Source organism: Ascaphus truei, unplaced genomic scaffold (assembly GCF_040206685.1).
Source record: "Ascaphus truei isolate aAscTru1 unplaced genomic scaffold, aAscTru1.hap1 HAP1_SCAFFOLD_491, whole genome shotgun sequence".
Classification (NCBI taxonomy): domain Eukaryota; kingdom Metazoa; phylum Chordata; class Amphibia; order Anura; family Ascaphidae; genus Ascaphus; species Ascaphus truei.
In genome coordinates this window covers 142,357-167,397 of record NW_027456822.1, presented here as the reverse complement: position 1 = coordinate 167,397, position 25,041 = coordinate 142,357, and the positions used below count along the sequence as shown (strand labels likewise).

The window sequence follows — 25,041 nt, the reverse complement described above, 5'->3', positions numbered from 1 at the left end:
GGGTCACCTCCCTGTAATCCCCTCTCCCCCCCCCCCATATACTGCCTGCCTGGCACAGGGACACTGCATGTGGGGTCACCTCCCTGTAATCCCCTCTACCCCCCCCCCCCCATATACTGCCTGCCTGGCACAAGGACACTGCATGTGGGGTCACCTCCCTGTAATCCCCTCTCCCCCCCCCCCCATATACTGCCTGCCTGGCACAGGGACACTGCATGTGGGGTCACCTCCCTGTAATCCCCTCTCCCCTCCCCCCCCCCATATACTGCCTGCCTGGCACAGGGACACTGCATGTGGGGTCACCTCCCTGTAATCCCCCCCCCCCCCATATACTGCCTGCCTGGCACAGGGACACTGCATGTGGGGTCACCTCCCTGTAATCCCCTCTCCCCCTCCCCCCCCCATATACTGCCTGCCTGGCACAGGGACACTGCATGTGGGGTCACCTCCCTGTAATCCCCTCTCCCCCCCCCCCCCCCATATACTGCCTGACTGGCACAGGGACACTGCATGTGGGGTCACCTCCCTGTAATCCCCTCTCCCCCCTCCATATCCTGCCTGCCTGGCACAGGGACACTGCATGTGGGGTCACCTCCCTGTAATCCCCTCTCCCCCTCCCCCCCCCCCCATATACTGCCTGCCTGGCACAGGGACACTGCATGTGGGGTCACCTCCCTGTAATCCCCTCTCCCCCCCCCCCCATATACTGCCTGCCTGGCACAGGGACACTGCATGTGGGGTCACCTCCCTGTAATCCCCTCTCCCCCCCCCTCTCCCCCATATACTGCCTGCCTGGCACAGGGACACTGCATGTGGGGTCACCTCCCTGTAATCCCCTCTCCCCCCCCCCCATATACTGCCTGCCTGGCACAGGGACACTGCATGTGGGGTCACCTCCCTGTAATCCCCTCTCCCCCCCCCCCATATACTGCCTGCCTGGCACAGGGACACTGCATGTGGGGTCACCTCCCTGTAATCCCCTCTCCTCCCTCCCCCATATACTGCCTGCCTGGCACAGGGACACTGCATGTGGGGTCACCTCCCTGTAATCCCCTCTCCCCCCCCCCATATACTGCCTGCCTGGCACAGGGACACTGCATGTCGGGTCACCTCCCTGTAATCCCCTCTCCCCCCCCCCCATATACTGCCTGCCTGGCACAGGGACACTGCATGTGGGGTCACCTCCCTGTAATCCCCTCTACCCCCCCCCCCCATATACTGCCTGCCTGGCACAAGGACACTGCATGTGGGGTCACCTCCCTGTAATCCCCCCCCCCCCATATACTGCCTGCCTGGCACAGGGACACTGCATGTGGGGTCACCTCCCTGTAATCCCCTCTCCCCCCCCCTCCCCCCCCATATACTGCCTGCCTGGCACAGGGACACTGCATGTGGGGTCACCTCCCTGTAATCCCCTCTCCCCCCCCCCCCCCATATACTGCCTGCCTGGCACAGGGACACTGCATGTGGGGTCACCTCCCTGTAATCCCCTCTCCCCCCCCCCCCATATACTGCCTGCCTGGCACAGGGACACTGCATGTGGGGTCACCTCCCTGTAATCCCCTCTCCCCCCCCCCCATATACTGCCTGCCTGGCACAGGGACACTGCATGTGGGGTCACCTCCCTGTAATCCCCTTCCCCCCCCCCATATACTGCCTGCCTGGCACAGGGACACTGCATGTGGGGGTCACCTCCCTGTAATCCCCTCTCCCCCCCCCCCCCATATACTGCCTGCCTGGCACAGGGACACTGCATGTGGGGTCACTTCCCTGTAATCCCCTCTCCTCCCTCCCCCATATACTGCCTGCCTGGCACAGGGACACTGCATGTGGGGTCACCTCCCTGTAATCCCCTCCCCCCCCCCCATATACTGCCTGCCTGGCACAGGGACACTGCATGTGGGGTCACCTCCCTGTAATCCCATCTCCCCCCACCCATATACTGCCTGCCTGGCACAGGGACACTGCATGTGGGGTCACCTCCCTGTAATCCCCTCCCCCCCCCCCATATACTGCCTGCCTGGCACAGGGACACTGCATGTGGGGTCACCTCCCTGTAATCCCATCTCCCCCCACCCATATACTGCCTGCCTGGCACAGGGACACTGCATGTCGGGTCACCTCCCTGTAATCCCCTCTCCCCCCCCCCCCCCCATATACTGCCTGCCTGGCACAGGGACACTGCATGTGGGGTCACCTCCCTGTAATCCCCTCTACCCCCCCCCCCCCATATACTGCCTGCCTGGCACAAGGACACTGCATGTGGGGTCACCTCCCTGTAATCCCCTCCCCCCCCCCCATATACTGCCTGCCTGGCACAGGGACACTGCATGTGGGGTCACCTCCCTGTAATCCCCCCCCCCCCCATATACTGCCTGCCTGGCACAGGGACACTGCATTTGGGGTCACCTCCCTGTAATCCCCTCTCCCCCCCCCCCCCCCATATACTGCCTGCCTGGCACAGGCAGGGTTAATTCTGCTCGCTGTCTGATTGGTGGGAAGAGATCTGGGCTCCGGCTGACGGCTTAATTACAATAATTATCCTGTAATAAGTAAAAGCAGCGATCCAACCTCATACTGCTCAATTCTCTCACAGACACTCTCTCATATTCTCCGTCTCACACTCACACTCACACACTCACAGACACACACTCACTCTCACATTCTTCCCATCTCACACTCACAGACACACACTCACTCTCACCTTCTCCCTGTCTCACACTCACACACTCACAGACACACACTCACTCTCACATTCTCCCTGTCTCACACACACACACTCTCACAGACACACACTCACTCTCTCACATTCTCCCTGTTTCCTGTCTCACACTCACACACTCTCACAGACACACACACACTCACTCTCTCACATTCTCCCTGTCTCCTGTCTCACACTCACACACTCTCACAGACACACACACTCACTCTCTTACATTCTCCCTTTCTCAGTCTCACACTCACACAGTCACACACACTCACTCTCACATTCTACCTGTCTCACAGTCACACACACACTCACTCTCACATTCTCCCTGTCTCACACTCACACACGCTCTCACAGACACACACACACTCACCTCACATTCTCCGTCTCACACTCACACACTCACAGACACACACTCACTCTCACATTCTCCCTGTCTCACACTCACACACTCACAGACACACACTCACTCTCACATTCTCCCTGTCTCACACTCACACACACTCTCACAGACACACACTCACTCTCTTACATTCTCCCTGTCTCAGTCTCACACTCACACAGTCACACACACTCACTTACACATTCTACCTGTCTCACACTCTCTCACAGACACACACACTCCCTCTCACATTCTCCCTGTCTCAGTCTCACACTCACACAGACACACACACACTCACTCTCACATTCTCACACATGCTTACTCTCACATTCTCCCTCTCACACTCACACACTCTCTCACAGACACACTCAATCTCACATTCTCCCTGTCTCAGTCTCACACTCACACACAGTCACACACGCTCACAGACACACACACTCACTCTCTCACATTCTCCCTGTCTCCTGTCTCACACTCACACACTCTCTCACACACACACTCACTCTCTCACATTCTCCCTGTCTCAGTCTCACACTCACAGAGTCACACACACTCACTCTCACAGTCTCCCTGTCAGTCTTACACTCACACACAGTCACACACGCTCACAGACACACACTCACTCTCTCACATTCTCCCTGTCTCAGTCTCACACTCACACAGTCACACACACTCACTCTCAGTCTCCCTGTCAGTCTTACTCACACACAGTCAAACACTCTCACAGACACACACACTCACTCTCACATTCTCCCTGTCTCAGTCTCACACTCACACTCACACAGACACACACTCACTCTCTCACATTCTCCCTGTCTCGCACTTACACACTCTCACAGACACACACACTCACTCTCTCACATTCTCCCTGTCTCCTGTCTCACACTCACACTCTCTCACACACACACTCACTCTCTCACATTCTCCCTGTCTCAGTCTCACACTCACACAGTCACACACACTCACTCTCACAGTCTCCCTGTCAGTCTTACACTCACACACAGTCACACACTCTCACAGACACACACACTCACACTCATATTCTCCCTATCTCCTCTCTCACACACACACTCTCACACAGTCACACACACTCACAGACACACACACTCACTCTCACATTCTCCCTGTCTCCGTCTCACACTCACACAGACACACACTCACTCTCTCACATTCTCCCTGTCTCGCACTTACACACTCTCACAGACACACACACTCACTCTCTCACATTCTCCCTGTCTCCTGTCTCACACTCACACACTCTCTCACACACACACTCACTCTCTCACATTCTCCCTGTCTCAGTCTCACACTCACAGAGTCACACACACTCACTCTCACAGTCTCCCTGCCAGTCTTACACTCACACACAGTCACACACGCTCACAGACACACACTCACTCTCTCACATTCTCCCTGTCTCAGTCTCACACTCACACAGTCACACACACTCACTCTCAGTCTCCCTGTCAGTCTTACTCACACACAGTCAAACACTCTCACAGACACACACACTCACACTCTCATATTCTCCCTATCTCCTCTCTCACACTCACACACTTTCACACAGTCACACACACTCACAGACACACACACTCACTCTCACATTCTCCCTGTCTCACACTCACACACTCTCTCACACACACACTCACTCTCTCACATTCTCCCTGTCTCAGTCTCACACTCACAGAGTCACACACACTCACTCTCACAGTCTCCCTGTCAGTCTTACACTCACACACAGTCACACACGCTCACAGACACACACTCACTCTCTCACATTCTCCCTGTCTCAGTCTCACACTCACACAGTCACACACACTCACTCTCAGTCTCCCTGTCAGTCTTACTCACACACAGTCAAACACTCTCACAGACACACACACTCACACTCTCATATTCTCTCTATCTCCTCTCTCACACTCACACACTCTCACACAGTCACACACACTCACAGACACACACACTCACTCTCACATTCTCCCTGTCTCAGTCTCACACTCACACAGACACACACTCACTCTCTCACATTCTCCCTGTCTCGCACTTACACACTCTCACAGACACACACACTCACTCTCTCACATTCTCCCTGTCTCCTGTCTCACACTCACACTCTCTCTCACACACACACTCACTCTCTCACATTCTCCCTGTCTCAGTCTCACACTCACACAGTCACACACACTCACTCTCACAGTCTCCCTGTCAGTCTTACACTCACACACAGTCACACACTCTCACAGACACACACACTCACACTCATATTCTCCCTATCTCCTCTCTCACACACACACTCTCACACAGTCACACACACTCACAGACACACACACTCACTCTCACATTCTCCCTGTCTCAGTCTCACACTCACACAGACACACACTCACTCTCTCACATTCTCCCTGTCTCGCACTTACACACTCTCACAGACACACACACTCACTCTCTCACATTCTCCCTGTCTCCTGTCTCACACTCACACACTCTCTCACACACACACTCACTCTCTCACATTCTCCCTGTCTCAGTCTCACACTCACAGTCACACACACACTCACTCTCACAGTCTCCCTGTCAGTCTTACACTCACACACAGTCACACACGCTCACAGACACACACTCACTCTCTCACATTCTCTCTGTCTCAGTCTCACACTCACACAGTCACACACACTCACTCTCACAGTCTCCCTGTCAGTCTTACACTCACACACAGTCAAACACTCTCACAGACACACACACTCACACTCATATTCTCCCTATCTCCTCTCTCACACACACACTCTCACACAGTCACACACACTCACAGACACACACACTCACTCTCACATTCTCCCTGTCTCAGTCTCACACTCACACAGACACACACTCACTCTCTCACATTCTCCCTGTCTCGCACTTACACACTCTCACAGACACACACACTCACTCTCTCACATTCTCCCTGTCTCCTGTCTCACACTCACACACTCTCTCACACACACACTCACTCTCTCACATTCTCCCTGTCTCAGTCTCACACTCACACAGTCACACACACTCACTCTCACAGTCTCCCTGTCAGTCTTACACTCACACACAGTCACACACTCTCACAGACACACACACTCACACTCTCATATTCTCCCTATCTCCTCTCACACTCACACACTCACACACACTCACTCTCTCAAATTTTCCGTCTCCTGTCTCACACTCTGACACACACTCTCTCATTGTCACACACACGCACTCTCTCACATTTGCCCTGTCTCCTGTGTCACACACACAGTCACACACTCTCTCACAGTCACACACACTCAATCTCACATATTCTCCTGTCTCACACTCACACACTCCCTCACAGTCACACACTCAGTCTCTCACATTCTCCCTGTCTCAGTCTCATACTCACACATAGTCACACATTCTGTCACAGTCACACACACTCACTCTCTCATATTCTCCGTCTCCTGTCTCACACTCCGACACACACTCTATCATAGCCACACATAGTCTCTTACATTCTCCCTGTCTCACAGTCACACACACACACTCACTTCTCACAGTTACACACACTCACTCTCTCACATTCTCACTGTCTCACACGCTCTCATAGTCACACCCACTCAGTCTCTTGCATTCTTTGTCTCCTGTCTCACAGTCACACATACTCACACTCAAAGTCCCACAATCATGCATACACTCTCACATTCTCCCTCTTTCCTGTCTCACACTCACTCTCACATTCTCCCTGTCTCGTCTTACACAGTCACACTCACTCACTCTCACATTCTCCGTCTCCAGTCTTACACACTCACACTCACTCACTCTCACATTCTACCAGTCTCCTGTCTCACACTCACACACACTGTCACACACACTCACTCTCTGTCACACACACTCACTCCCTCCACAGTCACACACTCACTCTCTCAGTCACATAGTTGCACACACTCACTCTTACACAGTCACACACACTCACACTCTCCCAGTCACACCATCACACACACTCACTCTTGCTTTCTCCCTGTCACACTCTGTCAGACACACTAATTCTCTCACATTCTCCCTGTCTCACACACAGTCACACACACTCACTCTCTCAGTCACATAGTCGCACACACCCACTCTTACACAGTCACACACACTCACACTCTCCCAGTCACACCATCACACACACTCACTCTCGCATTCTCCCTGTCACACTCTGTCAGACACACTAATTCTCTCACATTCTCCCTGTCTCACACACAGTCACACACACTCACTCTCTCAGTCACATAGTTGCACACACTCACTCTTACACAGTCACACACACTCACACTCTCCCAGTCACACCATCACACACACTCACTCTCGCATTCTCCCTGTCACACTCTGTCAGACACACTAATTCTCTCACATTCTCCCTGTCTCACACACAGTCACACACACTCACTCTCTCAGTCACATAGTTGCACACACTCACTCTTACACAGTCACACACACTCACACTCTCCCAGTCACACCATCACACACACTCACTCTCGCATTCTCCCTGTCACACTCTGTCAGACACACTAATTCTCTCACATTCTCCGTCTCACACACAGTCACACACACTCACTCTCTAGCTCTCTTCCACTCCCACTCAATCTCAAAAGCTCACAGTCCCTCTCTCACCCCTTCTCTAGTATCCTTCTCTGTCGCCCCCCCCCCTACTCCCCATCCCCTTTTTTTGAATACTCTATTTTTGTATCCCCACCTCTCTGTCCCTTCTTTCTCCCTGCCACCTCTCACTTGCTGCTCTGCTGCTCCCCTTCTCTCTGTCTCTCCCCCTTCTCCCCTCTTTCTCTTCTGTGTCTCTCCCACTCTCCTCATACAGTAGTTATTCGCAGTGATAATAATGAAGGCAGGATCTGGTTAGCAGCTTGTATTACACCCACTTCCTCCCGTCCATCAGCTGCTCCACTCAGCTCCTGCCTAGAGAGGGACACACACACACACACACACACACACACACACACACACACACACACACACACACACACACACACACACACACACACACACACACACACACACACACACACACACACACACACACACACACACACACACACACACACACGCTACCCTAACACTGCGGATAGATCTTTACTGAGTATAACCTCAACTCTATCTGGGACAATAGAGGTTATAGGGAGAGGTTATATGGGACAATAGGAGGAGTTATATGGAGGGGTTATATGGGGTAATAGGAGTTACAGGGAGAGGTTATATTGGGTAATAGGAGTTATAGGGAGAGGTTATATGGGGTAATAGGAGGAGTTATAGGGAGAGGTTATATGGGGTCATAGGAGTTAAAGGGAGAGGTTATATGGGGTAATAGGAGGAGTTATAGGGAGAGGTTATATGGGGTCATAGGAGTTATAGGGAGAGGTTATATGGGGTAATAGGAGGAGTTATAGGGAGAGGTTATATGGGGTAATAGGAGTTATAGGGAGAGGTTATATGGGGTAATAGGAGGAGTTATAGGGAGAGGTTATATGGGGTGATAGGAGGAGTTATAGGTAGGGGTGATATGGGGTAATAGGAGTTATAGGGAGGGGTTATATGGGGTAATAGGAGTTATAGGGAGAGGTTATATGGGGTAATAGGAGTTATAGGGAGGGGTTATATGGGACAATAGGAGGAGTTATAGGGAGAGGTTATATGGGGTAATAGGAGGAGTTATAGGGAGAGGTTATATGGGGTAATAGGAGGAGTTATAGGGAGAGGTTATATGGGGTGATAGGAGTTATAGGGAGAGGTTATATGGGGTAATAGGAGTTATAGGGAGGGGTATATGGGGTAATAGGAGCAGTTATAGTGAGAGGTTATATGGGGTAATAGGAGGAGTTATAGGGAGGGGGTATATGGGGTAATAGGAGGAGTTATAGGGACAGGTTATATGGGGTAATAGGAGTTATAGGGAGAGGTTATATGGGGTAATAGGAGGAGTTATAGGGAGAGGTTATATGGGGTAATAGGAGTTACAGGGAGGGGTTATATGGGGTAATAGGAGCAGTTATAGGGAGAGGTTATATGGGATAATAGGAGCAGTTATAGGGAGAGGTTATATGGGGTAATAGGAGGAGTTATAGGGAGAGGTTATATGGGGTGATTGGAGGAGTTATAGGGAGCGGGTATATGGGGTGATAGGAGAAGTTATAGGGAGCGGTTATATGGGGTAATAGGAGGAGTTATAGGGAGGGGTGATATGGGGTGATAGGAGGAGTTATAGGAAGGGGTGATATGGGGTAATAGGAGGAGTTATAGGGAGAGGTTATATGGGGTAATAGGAGGAGTTATAGGGAGAGGTTATATGGGGTAATAGGAGGAGTTATAGGGAGAGGTTATATGGGGTAATAGGAGGAGTTTATAGGGAGAGGTGATATGGGGTGATAGGAGGAGTTATAGGAAGGGGTGATATGGGGTAATAGGAGGAGTTATAGGGAGAGGTTATATGGGGTAATAGGAGGAGTTATAGGGAGAGGTTATATGGGGTAATAGGAGGAGTTATAGGGAGAGGTTATATGGGGTAATAGGAGGAGTTATAGGGAGAGGTTATATGGGGCAATAGGAGGAGTTATAGGGAGAGGTTATATGGGGTAATAGTTGGAGTTATAGGAAGGTTATATTTTGAAGTGTCTGTTGAAGGGTTTGGAAGATCAGGGATAGGGTAGGAATATATGGGGTAAAGGAAAGATGTGGGAGGTCCCTCACCTCCTCTTCATCGAGCATAAGAATCTGGTTTCCAGAGATGACACAGAACCGCGGATTTCTGGCTGGGCGCTCGTATGGGGAGGTGACATATGGCATACGATGCATGGGAGGTCCTCGAGCATCTGTGGGGAAGAGATCAGGGGCTGGATCGTCATCATCATTACAATCTGAAGATCATTATCACCATTCAACATTCATCATCATCATCATCACTACACCTCATTATTATCATTAAAACGGCATCATCATCATCATCATCATCATCATCATCATCATCATCATCATCATCATCATCATCATCATCATCATCATCATCATCATCATCATCATCATCATCACCACCTTAATTTAACCTTCATCATCATAAAACTTTAATCAATACTATCAATAAACTTTCATTATCACCATGATCATCATCGTCATTGTATATCCTTGATCATCACTTTGATCCTACCTTCATCCTCATCCCTAAACCCTCATCACCATCATAATCATTATTATCCAACCTTTATCTTCCTCATCATCATGAAATGTTCCTTATCATTGTATACCCCCTTTGGGAATACTAAGGCCTTAGGGGGTTAACTGTGTGGGCTCACACAGAGTAACACCCCTTCCCTATTACATAGTGCTGGGGTGACTCAGCAGAAGTTCAGCCCCGTCCCCTCCTGCCTGGAGACAGTGACATTATGCTGGGATATAAATACCAAAGGGGGGACGTTTCTGGAACTCAGATCCCAGGAGGAGTTGAAGAAGAGGGGTCTCACTGTGAATATGTGTATCATTTCCTATGTTAAGGATAGGTTAAGGATTCATTTTTATTGCTTTCTAGTTAGGCAGAGTAGCCTTCTAGATAGTGTCCCACAGAAATGATCCTGTATTACTTTCAAGGTTCGCAGAGAGACAGCCTATGGCCAACGGAGCTCATCAAACCACAGCCCCTAGGCATAGTTGGATCAGCACCATCGAAGGGTGTCTTTCATCCAGAAGGCCACATGGTCGCAGGTCGACCCAAAATGGAGAGGCTGATCATAGAGGGAGTAGTACTAGGTCCGCTAGGGGCCCCGTGTACATGGAGCACTATCAGGACTATGGAACAGAGGGACAATATATGTCATGTAAGGACCATTAAACCTCAGCACCTTCCTAGTAGGCTGAGATACGGGCAGCTAGGGAAGCTATACAAACAGTATAGCAAAAGGACACCCAATCGGATGCACTGTATATAACAAATGTGAGACTGTGTCTAACGGATAATAAAGCTGCTGGTTGAATGAATAAAGTTCCTGGCGCCCCCATTATTGCTTACCCCCGCCCAGCCTGCATGAACCCTGCACCCTGAATAAGGATTAAGGAATAATGCATTCTGAGTAGCCTATAATACAGACACTGATGCAAAGTCCCTGAGAGCCAGGCTGGGAGGGATACATCATTAAGCTACTCCATCAAACCTTCATCATTATCAAACCTTCATCTTTATTCTTATCAAACCTTCATTCTCTTCATCATCATGAAATCTTCCTCATCTTTAATCTGTATCCACCATCAAAACGTCATCATTATTAAACCTTCATCCTCCTCATCATCATCATTAATCTGTATTAATTATGAAACTTTCATCAATATCATCAACCATCCTCATCCCTTTATTACTATCATGATGACATTCATTATGAACTTGATATAATCGTCATCATCATCATCATCACACAACCTTCATCGTCCATGTGATACAAGTTAAATTATCATCATTATGAAATAATCTTCATTACCATCATCATATGACCATCACCATAATAATATAATCATCATCATCATCATTACAAATTCTTCATCATCATCATGCGATACAACCTTCAGCAGCATTATCATCATCATCGTCATCATCAATAAACCATCATTCTCATCATGTTACAACTTCCTCATTATTCATCTGTATTCACAATAAAAATGTCATCAATAGAATTAACCCTTCATCATAATGTTACAAGCTTCATCGTAATAATACAACCATCATCATCCATAATCGTGATATAACCTGCATCATCATCATTATGTTAGAAACTTCACCGGCACTATGATACAACCTTAATTTTCATTATCATACAACCTTTATTATCATCATCATCATAAAAACATCATTATCATCATCATACAACCTCTCATAATCATCATCTTCATTATCATACCACCTTCATCATCATCATCATCATCATCATCATCATCATCATCATCATCACCACCATCATCATCATCATCATCATCATCATCATCATCATCATCATCATCATCCAACCTACATCATCATTATCATCGTTATGCAATCATCATCATAATTCATCATGTTACAAACTTCATCGTCACCGTGATACAGCCATCATCATCATACAACCTTCATCATCATAATACAATCTTCTTCATCATCATGGTGACACAGCCTTCATTATCATCATCATCTTAAAAACGTCCTTGTCACTGTGATAAAAACTTCATCATCATCATACAATCTTCATCATCATGATCATCATACAACCTTCATCATCATCATACAACCTTCCTCATAATTATCACCATACAACCTCCATCATCACCATCATACAACCTTCATCATCATTATCACCATACCACCTTCCTCATCATTATCACCATACAACCTTCCTCATCATTATCACCATACAACCTTCATCATCATTATCACCATACAACCTTCATCATCATTATCACAATACAACATTCATCATAATTATCACAATACACCCCATCATAATCATCATCATCATCATCACCACCCCCACCATCATCATCGTGATGCATCTTCATCATTTTCATACAACCTTCATCATCATTATCATCGTGATACAATCATCATCATCATCATAATTCATCATGTTACAAACTTCATCATCACCATGTTACAAACTTCATCGTCACCGTGATGCAGCCATCATCGTCGTACAACCACCATCATCAAATAACCTTCATCATCATCATCATACAAACTTCATCATCATCGTGCTAAAACCTTCATTATCATCGTCATTATCGTAATATAACCTTCATAATCATCACCGTTATCATCTTAGAAACGTCATTGTCACTGTGATACAAACTTCATCATCATCATACAACCTTCATCATCATCATACAACCTTCATCATCATTATCACCATACAACCTATCATCATCATCATCATCATCATCATCATCATCATCATCATCATCATCATCATCATCATCACACAACCTATCATCATCAACATCATCATGATACATCCTTCATCATCATCATACAACCTATCATCATCATTATCACCATACAACCTATCATCATCATCATCATCATCATCATCATCATCATCATCATCATCATCATCATCATCATCATCATCATCATCATCATCATCATCATCACCACACAACCTATCATCATCAACATCATCATGATACATCCTTCATCATAATCATACAACCTTCATTATCATACAACCTTTATGATCATTATCACCATACAACCTATCATCATCATCATCATCATCATACAACCTATCATCATCATCATCATGATACATCCTTCATCATCACCACACAACCTGTCATCATCATACAATCTATCATCATCAACATCATCATGATACATCCTTCATCATAATCATACAACCTTCATTATCATACAACCTTCATCATCATTATCACCATACAACCTATCATCATCATTATCACCATACAACCTATCATTATCATCATCATCATCATCATCATCATCATCATCATCATCATCATCATCATCATCATCATCATCCAACCTTCATTATCATACAACCTTCATTATCATACAACCTTCATCATCATTATCACCACACAACCTATCATCATCAACATCATCATGATACCTCCTTCATCATCATCATACAACCTTCATTATCATACAACCTTCATCATCATTATCACCATACAACCTATCATCATCATCATATAACCTTCATTATCATACAACCTTCATCATCATCATCATCATCATACAACCTATCATCATCAACATCATCATGATACATCCTTCTTCATCATCATCATACAACCTTCATTATCATACAACCTTTATGATCATTATACATTCTTTATCATTGTCGATGCTGAATAATCATCATCGCACAACCTTTATCGTCATAATTATCGTGATACTACCACCATCATCATCATCATCATCATCATCATCATCATCATCATCAGCATCATCAGCATCATCATCATCATCATCATCACACAACCTTCATCTTCATCATCATCTTACAACCCTCATTATCATTATATATTCTTTAGAACCATTGATGCTGGATTATCATCACCATACAACCTTCATCATCATCATAATCATCATCATCATCATCCAACCATCATCATTATCATCATCATCTTACAAACTGCATCGTCACCGTGATACAACTTCATCATAATACAACCCCCATCATCAACATCATCATCTTCATCATCATCATCATAATCATTATCATCATACAACCTTCATCATCATTATCATCATCATCATCTTACAAACTGCATCGTCACCGTGATACAACCTTCATCATCATACAACCTTCATCATCATCATCATCATACAGCTTTCCTCATCGTGATGCAACTTTAATCATCATCGTCATCATCATACAACCTTCATCGTCTTTATACTTTTATCATCATCAATGCTGAATTATCATAATCATAAAACCTCTTTCGTCATCATCATCATCAAAGTGCCGCAATGTAATAAATAAACAGACACAAAGTGCAGGAACTGAGTAACTATACAAACACAAAGTGCAGGAACTGAGTAACTATACAAACACAAAGAGGAGGAACAGAGAACTATACAGACACAAAGTGCAGGAACTGAGAACTATACAGACACAAAGAAGAAGAACTGAGTAACTATACAAACACAAAGAGGAGGAACTGAGAACTATACAGACACAAAGTGCAGGAACTGAGTAACTATACAGACACAAAGAGGAGGAACTGAGAACTATACAGACACAAAGAGGAAGAACTGAGTAACTATACAGACACAAAGAGGAGGAACTGAGAACTATACAGACACAAAGAGGAGGAACTGAGTAACTATACAGACACAAAGAGGAGGAACTGAGAACTATACAGACACAAAGTGCAGGAACTGAGTAACTATACAGACACAAAGTGCAGGAACTGAGTAACTATACAGGTACAAAGTGCAGGAACTGAGAACTATACAGACACAAAGAGGAAGAACTGAGTAACTATACAGACAAAAAGAGGAGGAGCTGTGAACTATACAGACACAAAGAGGAAGAACTGAGTAACTATACAGACAAAAAGAGGAGGAACTGAGAACTATACAGACACAAAGTGCAGGAACTGAGTAACTATACAAACACAAAGTGCAGGAACTGAGTAACTATACAGACACAAAGTGCAGGAACTGAGCAACTATACAGACACAAAGTGCAGGAACTGAGTAACTATACAGACACAAAGAGGAAGAACTGAGAACTATACAGACACAGAGAGGAAGAATTGAGTAACTATACAGACACAAAGAGGAAGAACTGAGAACTATACAGACACAAAGAGGAGGAACTGAGTAACTATGCAGATACAAAGTGCAGGAACTGAGTAACTATACAGACACAAAGAGGAGGAACTGAGAACTATACAGACACAAAGAGGAATAACTGAGTAACTATACAGACACAAAGAGGAAGAACTGAGAACTATACAGATACAAAGAACAAGAACTGAGTAACTATACAGACACAAAGTGCAAGAACTGAGTAACTATACAGACACAAAGTGCAAGAACTGAGAACTATACAGACACAAAGAGGAAGAATTGAGTAACTATACAGACACAAAGTGCAAGAACTGAGAACTATACAGACACAAAGAGGAAGAATTGAGTAACTATACAGACAAAAAGTGCAGGAACTGAGAACTATACAGACACAAAGAGGAGGAACTGAGAACTATACAGACACAAAGAGGAAGAACTGAGTAACTATACAGTCACAAAGTACAGGAACTGAGTAACTATACAGACACAAAGTGCAGGAACTGAGTAACTATACAGACACAAAGAGGAATAACTGAGTAACTATACAGACACAAAGAGGAAGAACTGAGAACTATACAGATACAAAGAGGAAGAACTGAGTAACTATACAGATACAATAAAAAACAATAGGTAGCGCTAATGAAAATAAATAAAATAAAAGAAATATAAATTGGCCACGTGTAGCTGCCTAGATACGTCTCTGACCCCTGGTCAGACAAGAGTATGTCACTGGAATAGTATCAATGGCGATAAACACAATCTACAATAAATGATCGTATAAATATACAAATACAATGAAAATATAAATATACAACCGGATGGAATTGATGGGTGATCTCGGCCAACGTTGATCAAAAATGAAATAAGAAAAAGAAATACATAGTGTAATACTGATAAAACATGTGAAAGACAAATACCAACAAACAAACAAACAAACAGACAAGAATTAGCAAATATTAAAATATTACAATTAGCAAATATTAGAATAATAGTGTAGCTGGAACACACAATGGACTAAAAATGATGAATTTAATATATTATGAAAACATGTACAACAATTAAGCACAATTAAAGGACCCAATCGATATCCGTCCGAATTGCCCGCTTACCGAAGCCAGAATATATAACCGCAGTGGATATTTAAAGAGAGTATCCCCTCTCACAGTGACTGGTTCTCTGACCGGCACAGCTTACAGATGGATTTCAGGAATCGCCGCGTGCTGATGGTGTAGAAATGGAGAAAGCGTCCCTCCACGCGGTAACAGGGGCAGGAGATCACTGTCTTGATGTGAAGCAGTCCGGGCATGCGCAGAAGCGCCCGTCACAGTATTGACGGCACCGCAAAATCTCCTGCTCCTCGCGGTCGCGTATCATCCAAATGGCGGCAGATTCAAAAGTGCTGTGTGTCACAGAACTGCACAGCTGGGCTGGCAATGGAATAGGGCAGCTGACGGCAATGGAATAGGGCAGCTGACGGCAACGTCCCCGTTATCCCCCCGTTGCCGTCAGCTGCCCTATTCCATTGCCAGCCCAGCCGTGCAGTTCTGTGACACACAGCACTTTTGAATCTGCCGCCATTTGGATGATACGCGACCGCGAGGAGCAGGAGATTTTGCGGTGCCGTCAATACTGTGACGGGCGCTTCTGCGCATGCCCGGACTGCTCCACATCAAGACAGTGATCTCCTGCCCCTGTTACCGCGTGGAGGGACGCTTTCTCCATTTCTACACCATCAGCACGCGGCGATTCCTGAAATCCATCTGTAAGCTGTGCCGGTCAGAGAACCAGTCACTGTGAGAGGGGATACTCTCTTTAAATATCCACTGCGGTTATATATTCTGGCTTCGATAAGCGGGCAATTCGGACGGATATCGATTGGGTCCTTTAATTGTGCTTAATTGTTGTACATGTTTTAATAATATATTAAATTCATCATTTTTAGTCCATTGTGTGTTCCAGCTACACTATTATTCTAATATTTGCTAATTGTAATATTTTAATATTTGCTAATTCTTGTCTGTTTGTTTGTTTGTTTGTTTGTTTGATGGTATTTGTCTTTCACATGTTTTATCAGTATTACACTATGTATTTCTTTTTCTTATTTCATGTTTGATCAACGTTGGCCGAGATCACCCATCAATTCCATCCGGTTGTATATTTATATTTTCATTGTATTTGTATATTTATACGATCATTTATTGTAGATTGTATACAGATACAAAGAACAAGAACTGAGTAACTATATAGGCTCAAAGTGCAAGAACTGAGTAAGTATACATGCACAAAGTGCAGGAACTGAGTAACTATACAGACACAAAGTGCAAGAACTGAGTAAGTATACAGGCACAAAGTGCAGGAACTGAGTAACTATACAGACACAAAGTGCAAGAACTGAGTACCTATACAGATAAAAAGAACAAGAACTGAGAACTATACAGATACAAAGAACAAGAACTGAGTAACTATATAGACACAAAGTGCAGGAACTGAGTAACTATACAGGCAAAAAGTGCAGGAACTGAGTAACTATACAGACACAAAGTGCAAGAACTGAGTAACTATACAGACACAAAGTGCAAGAACTGAATAACTATACAGATACAAAGTGCAAGAACTGAGAACTATAGAAACACAAAGTGCAGGAACTGAGTAACTATACAGATACAAAGTGCAAGAACTGAGAACTATACAGACACAAAGTTCAGGAACTGAGTTTCTATACAGATACAAAGTGCAAGAACTGAGAACTATACAGACACAAAGTGCAGGAACTGAGTAACTATACAGACACAAAGTGCAAAAACTGAGTAACTATACAGATACAAAGTGCAAGAACTGAGTAACTATACAGATACAAAGTGCAGGAACTGAGTAACTATACAGACACAAAGTGCAGGAACTGAGTAACTATACAGATACAAAGTGCAAGAACTGAGTAATTATACAGACACAAAGTATTGGAACTGAGTAATTAAACAGATACAAAGTATTGGAACTGAGAACTATACAGACAGAAAATGCAGGAACTGAGTAACTATACAGACACAAAGTGCAGGAACTGAGTAACTATACAGACACAAAGTGCAGGAACTGAGTAACTATACAGACAGAAAATGCAGGAACTGAGTAACTATACAGACACAAAATGCAGGAACTGAGTAACTATACAAACACAAAGTGCAGGAACTGAGAACTATACAGACAGAAAGTGCAGGAACTAAGTAACTATATAGACACAAAGTGCAGGAACTGAATAACTATACAGATACAAAGTGCAAGAACTGAGAACTATACAAACACAAAGTGCAGGACCTGAGTAACTATACAGATACAAATTGCAAGAACGGAGTAACTATACAGACACAAAGTGCAGGAACTGAGTAACTATGCAGACACAAAGTGCAAGAACTGAGTAACTATACAGACACAAAGTGCAAGAACTGAGTAACTATACAGACACAAAGTGCAGGAACTGAGTAACTATACAGACACAAAGTTTTGGAACTGAGTAACTATACAGACACAAAGTGCAAGAACTGAGTAACTATACAAACACAAAGTGCAGGAACTGAGTAACTATACAGACAGAAAATGCAAAAACTGAGTAACTATACAGACACAAAGTGCAGGAACTGAGAACTATACAGATACAAAGTACAAGAACTGAGAACTATACAGACACAAAGTGCAGGAACTGAGTAACTATCCAGGCACAAAGTGCAGGAACTGAGTAACTATACAGATACAAAGTGCAGGAACTGAGTAACTATACAGACACAAAGTGCAATAACTGAGTAACTATACAGATACAAAGTGCAGGAACTGAGTAACTATACAGACACAACGTGCAAGAACTGAGTAACTATACAGACACAACGTGCAAGAACTGAGTAACTATACAGACACAACGTGCAAGAACTGAGTAACTATACAGACACAACGTGCAAGAACTGAGTAACTATACAAGCACAAAGGGGTTATGCACAAAGCAGTGATAAGTGTTTTATGTGAGATAAATGCCTTTATTTCTCAATATTGCGCGCTTAAATGGCTTTACATCATCAAATACAGTTATTGCTAAAAAAAATTGCGCCATAAATTGAACCAAAAAGCATTTATCTCACTTAAAAACACATATCACTGCTTTGTGCATAACCTCCAAAGTGTAAGAACTGAGTACCTATACAGACACAAATTGAAAGAACTGAGTAACTATACTGATACAAAGTGCAAGAACTGAGTAACTATACAGACACAAAGTGCAGGAACTGAGTAACTATACAGACACAATGTGCATGAACTGAGTACCTATACAGATACAAAGTACAGGAACTGAGTACCTATACAGACACAAGGAACTGAGTAACTATACAGATACAAAGTGCAGGAACTGAGTAACTATTCAGACACAAAGTGCAAGAACTGAGTAACTATATGTCACGGTAGCACAAGACTTTTAACACCATTTATATTTAAAGGGATCAGTCAATAGGCAAAACACAATAATTAAATTAAATAAAATGAGGTTTATTCGGATAAGACCTCGGAAAAACGAGGATGGAGGGGGAGGGAAATGAAACAGATAACAAACTAAATAGAATAGAAGTAGAAACAAGGGTTTTTTGAGGTACAATGGGGGCAAGTGCAAGTTTGACAAGCAGTGAGACACCAATAGTACATAGAGATAATAATAGAAAACTTCTAAAGACTAAACCAAGTGGGAGCAGAAAGGAAGGAGCAGATAAGATAATAGTACAGGCTGAAAAAAAACTTAAATGCATGCTTGCTAATGCAAGAAGCCTGACAGATAAAATGGGGGAGCTGGAATTAATAGCTGCAAGGGAGCAGTATGATATCATAGGCATTACTGAAACATGGTGGGATGAAACTCATGACTGGACAGTTAATTTAGAGGGTTATTCCCTTTTTCGGAAGGATCGAACAAATAGAAGGGGAGGTGGAGTATGTTTATATGTTAAACCGGATCTAAAACTTATTATAAGGGATTGTGTCTATGAAGGGAATTATGAAAATGTAGAGACTTTGTGTACAGAAATTAGCAGTGGAGGTAAAAGTATAAAGAAAATGTTTGTGGGAATATGCTATAAACCACCAAATATCTGTGAGATTGAGGAAGCTAAAATACTTTTGCAAATGGAGAAGGCATCAAAAATGGGTCATGTTTGCATAATGGGGGATTTTAATTATGCAGATATAGACTGGAGCAATGAGATTAGCGTTACAACAAAAGGGAACAGGTTTTTAAGGGTGCTTAAAGACAATTATGTGACCCAAATTATTGAGTAACCAACCAGGAGAGGGGCAGTTCTGGATTTGGTCATATCAAACAATGTAGAAGTAATATCAAATATTCAAGTCCTGGAACATTTGGGTAACAGTGATCATAACATGGTCTCATTTGAAATAAATTATCAAAAAACAGATTACTTGGGTTCAACAAAGACTTTAAACTTTAGAAAGGCAGATTTTAATAAACTGAGGACTAATCTAGTAGTAATACAATGGGATGATGCTTTTGCAGGAACAAATGTAGAAGATAAATGGGCAGTCTTTAAAACATTGTTAGAAAAGCACAGTTATCAGTGTATACCCTTGGGTAATAAGTATAAAAGAAATAAGTAAAAACCAATGTGGCTAAATAAACAGGTAGGGGAGGAAATGGACAAGAAGAGGAAGGCGTTTAGATTCTTTGGGGCCTATGCAGAAAGCAGCGCTAGAATAAATTGGAGAGTTTAAAAAAAAGTAGCAGTAATGGAGAGTTTTTTTCTCCATATGCAGAAAGGGCATAAAACTGCCTTTCTGCATATGGAGAGTTTCAACCAGCGCTATGAGCGCTGTTGAAACTAGTGGGAAAGAAATCGATTTATTTTTTTCCCCTCCACCGGCCGCGGAGCGCCAGCTGCTTGGTGGAGAGGAAAAATGTTGAAAATCGCGCCATTTTTTTGGCGCGAACAGCCACTAGATGGCGATCGCGGCTCTCTGCATACGGCAGAAAAAAAACACTGGAGAGATTTCTGTTCTCTCCAGCCGCGCAGCGAATTTCAAGAAAAAAAACATGGCGCTTTTTTTGAAACTTGCATTTTTCTGCTGCTTTTAGCTCGATTTTCGCAGGAAAATGGCGAGATTGCTATTAGCGCTGCTCTCTGCATGAGGCCCTGTAAGTCAGAAGGGACGGAGACATCGTATCAGAATTATAAGGAATGTAACAAAAATTGCAAAAGGACAATCAAATTAGCAAAAATGGATAATGAAAAAAGGATTGCAATAGAAAATAGGATCAACCCTAAAAAGTTCTTTAAGTACCTTAATAACAAAAAAATTAGAAATAAATATATAGGACCCTTTCAGTGTTAGATGGGTAGTAAGATTATTGGATATATGGAAAAAGCAGAGGTATTAAACAAATTCTTTACCTCTATGTTTACCAGGGAAAAATCAATTTCAATAGTAGTGCCGCAGGAGGAAGCCACAACCTCCATATTAATGACCAATTGGTTAACTGAGGAAGAAGTTCATAAGCGGCTTGAAAAAATTAAAGTTAATAAGGCACCTGGCCCCGATGGCATACATCCAAGAGTTCTCAAGGAGTTAAGTTCAGTAATAGCCAAACCATTATATTTAATATTCAAGGACTCCATTTCCTCAGGCTCAGTACCACAAGATTGGCGTAAAGCAGATGTGGTGCCTATATTTAAAAAGGGAGATAGATCACATCCTGGGAATTACAGACCTGTAAGCCTGACTTCAATAGTAGGGAAACTACTTGAAGGTTTAATACAGGATAATATTCAGGAATACCTAATGGAAAATAAAATTATTAGTAATAGTCAGCATGGATTTATGAAGGATAGATCATGCCAAACTAACCTTATTTGTTTCTTTGAGGACGTAAGTGGGAATTTAGACAAGGGCAATACAGTTGATGTGGTCTACTTAGATTTTTCAAAGGCTTTTGATATGGTTTTACACAAGAGGTTGGTGTACAAAATAAAGAAAATTGGACTCAGTAATAATATATGCACCTGGTTTGAAAACTGGTTAAAGGACAGACAACAGAGGGTTGTCATAAATGGAACTTTTTCAGGTTGGGCTAAAGTAGTGAGTGGAGTACCTCAGGGATCGGTACTGGGACCCCTGCTTTTTAACTTGTTTATTAATGACCTTGAGGTTGGCATCGAGAGCAAAGTCTCAATCTTTGCTGATGATACTAAATTGTGTAAGGTAGTAGAATCAGAGCAGGATGTAATTTCTCTTCAGAAGGACTTGGAGAGACTGGAAACGTGGGCAGGTAAATGGCAGATGAAGTTTAATACAGATAAATGTAAGGTTATGCATTTGGGATGCAAGAATAAACTAGCGACTTACACATTAAATGGGGATAAATTGGGGGAATGCTTGATGGAGAAGGATTTAGGAGTGCTTTTAGATAGCAGGCTTAGCAATAGTTCCCAATGTCATGCAGTAGCTGCAAAGGCAAACAAGATCTTATCTTGCATTGAACAGGCAATGGATGAAGGGAGGTAAACATAATTATGCCCCTTTACAAAGCATTAGTAAGACCACACCTTGAGTATGGAGTACAATTTTGGGCGCCACTCCTTAGAAAAGACATTATGGAACTAGAGTGCAGAGAAGAGCCACCAAATTAATAAAGTGGATGGACAATCTAACTTATGAGGAGAGGCTAGCTAAATTAGATTTCTTTACATTAGAAAAGAGGCGATATGATAACTATATACAAATATATTCGGGGACAGTACAAGAAGCTTTTAAAAGAACTATTCATCCCACGGGCAGTACAAAGGACTTGGGGGCATCCTTTTAGGTTGGAGGAAAGGAGATTTCACCAGCAACAAAGGAAAGGGTTCTTTACAGTAAGGGCAGTTAAAATGTGGAATTCATTGCCCATGGAGACTGTGATGGCAGATACAATAGATTTGTTCAAAAAAAGGTTGGACATCATTTTAGATGGGAAGGGTATACAGGGATATACAAAATAAGTAAACATGGGAAGGACACTGATCCAGGGATTAATCCGATTGCCAATTCTTGGAGTCAGGAAGGAATTAATTTTTCCCCTTAATGGGGTTTTTTATTTGCCTTCCTCTGGATCAATAAGTAAGTATAGATATAGAATAAAGTATCTGTTGTCTAAATTTAGCATAGGTTGAACTTGATGGACGAATGTCTTTTTTCAACCTCATCTACTACGTAACTATGTAACACACAGAAATACAAAATACAAAGAATATACACACTTACTAGGGTTTGGGGGTTAAAACTAGGCTTTCCAAGGTGCAAGGCGCCTGCTTCAGCAAAGGCTTAACTTGATAGGACCCTTGTCCGGGACTCCTAGACCGAAATCCAGCCTGAAACAGGTAACTTCCTCCTCAGAACCAGTCCTCGGCTAGGCTAGGAGACCCTGAGATCGCAATGCCCCTGGGAAACCTTACCGGCGCTTCACTGGACAGAACCAAGACGATCTACAAGTCTCAAAAGACTGAGAAAGAGAGCGAGAGCTCTGATCTGCAGCAGCCCCTTTTAGAGACTACTATGACCTATGATTTAACATGGACAGAGCCTTTCCGCCACTCAGAGCGTGGGAGTATTCTCAGCAGCCAGAGCAGGGCTCATCTGGCTGATGAGGTCACAGGCAGGGGGCGTGTTGAACCAGCTCGGGACGCCCCGTGGGCGGGACATATGTTCTGGCCCATAGGAAAAGCACCTACGATCACCATCTTTTCCTTAGCCAGCCCATTGCCTCCCACTGGGCAGGCACCACTGCGTCCAGCAGACCAGAAGGTTTCCCCCCCAGGGGGTCTCTGTTCTCCAGAACCAGTACTCCGCCCTGCCCCATCCACTTAGCACCCGACATCTCTCAACATCCCGTCTCCTCCATCTATGGATTCTACGCAGACTATCTGACACCATAACCATATGCCTGGGCTGTCTGTATAGAGCGTTATAGAAAACACAAAACACGATATAAAGAGCACTTAATCACAGAATATACTTTGGTGACCTTATACTTATACGGGAAATAACTTGGGGATATTTGGGCCCTAAATCCAGGAGTTTGGGGGACACAGGGAAGCCCTGGTGTAATTCACCCCGCATAGCAGCAAATCATGCCTACTCGCTGGGGAGAATTAAATGACTACCAGCAACTTTGGCCCCCCAACTTCTGCAGCCAAAATAATTGTATTTCCACCTAAATATCCCCCCTAAAACTGACACACAAGAAATGTCACAGTTCTAGGGTTAAGGGAACATGAAATAGGAAAAAACAGAGTCATTTTATTTTCCAGCGATCCCTATAGCTGAGCTGGTGGCATTGAGATGCTAATTGACATGTGGCTGCCTTTTATCCTGTCTGAAGTCCCACTCATAGCACAAGCACAACATGCAACGTAGCTTTAAAACACAGAAAAACTAACATGTGCGCCCAAGAGCTGGCACTCCACCATTTGCACCTATAATGTGGGGGTTCTGAACCTTCTCTAAGACACCAGCTCTAATACCTGGCTGGCAGGCAATGCAGGTTAAACTATCCCCCATTACCCCTCATGTGCCAGAAGTCTCTGCCCTGCAGCTATTTCTCATAGGAGGCCACCCATACAA

At 44.0% G+C, this 25,041-nt stretch overlaps 1 protein-coding gene across 1 annotated transcript in view; it reads right to left on the bottom strand.

The window, feature by feature from the left end:
• Positions 1-25,041, bottom strand: part of LOC142484976 (ras/Rap GTPase-activating protein SynGAP-like) — a 184,737-nt gene that overhangs the window by 20,988 nt on the left and 138,708 nt on the right. The window contains exon 2 of the mRNA XM_075584217.1: positions 9,816-9,937. Within this exon, the coding sequence (XP_075440332.1) occupies positions 9,816-9,937 (122 nt within the window). The remainder of the gene's footprint in view (positions 1-9,815; positions 9,938-25,041) is intronic.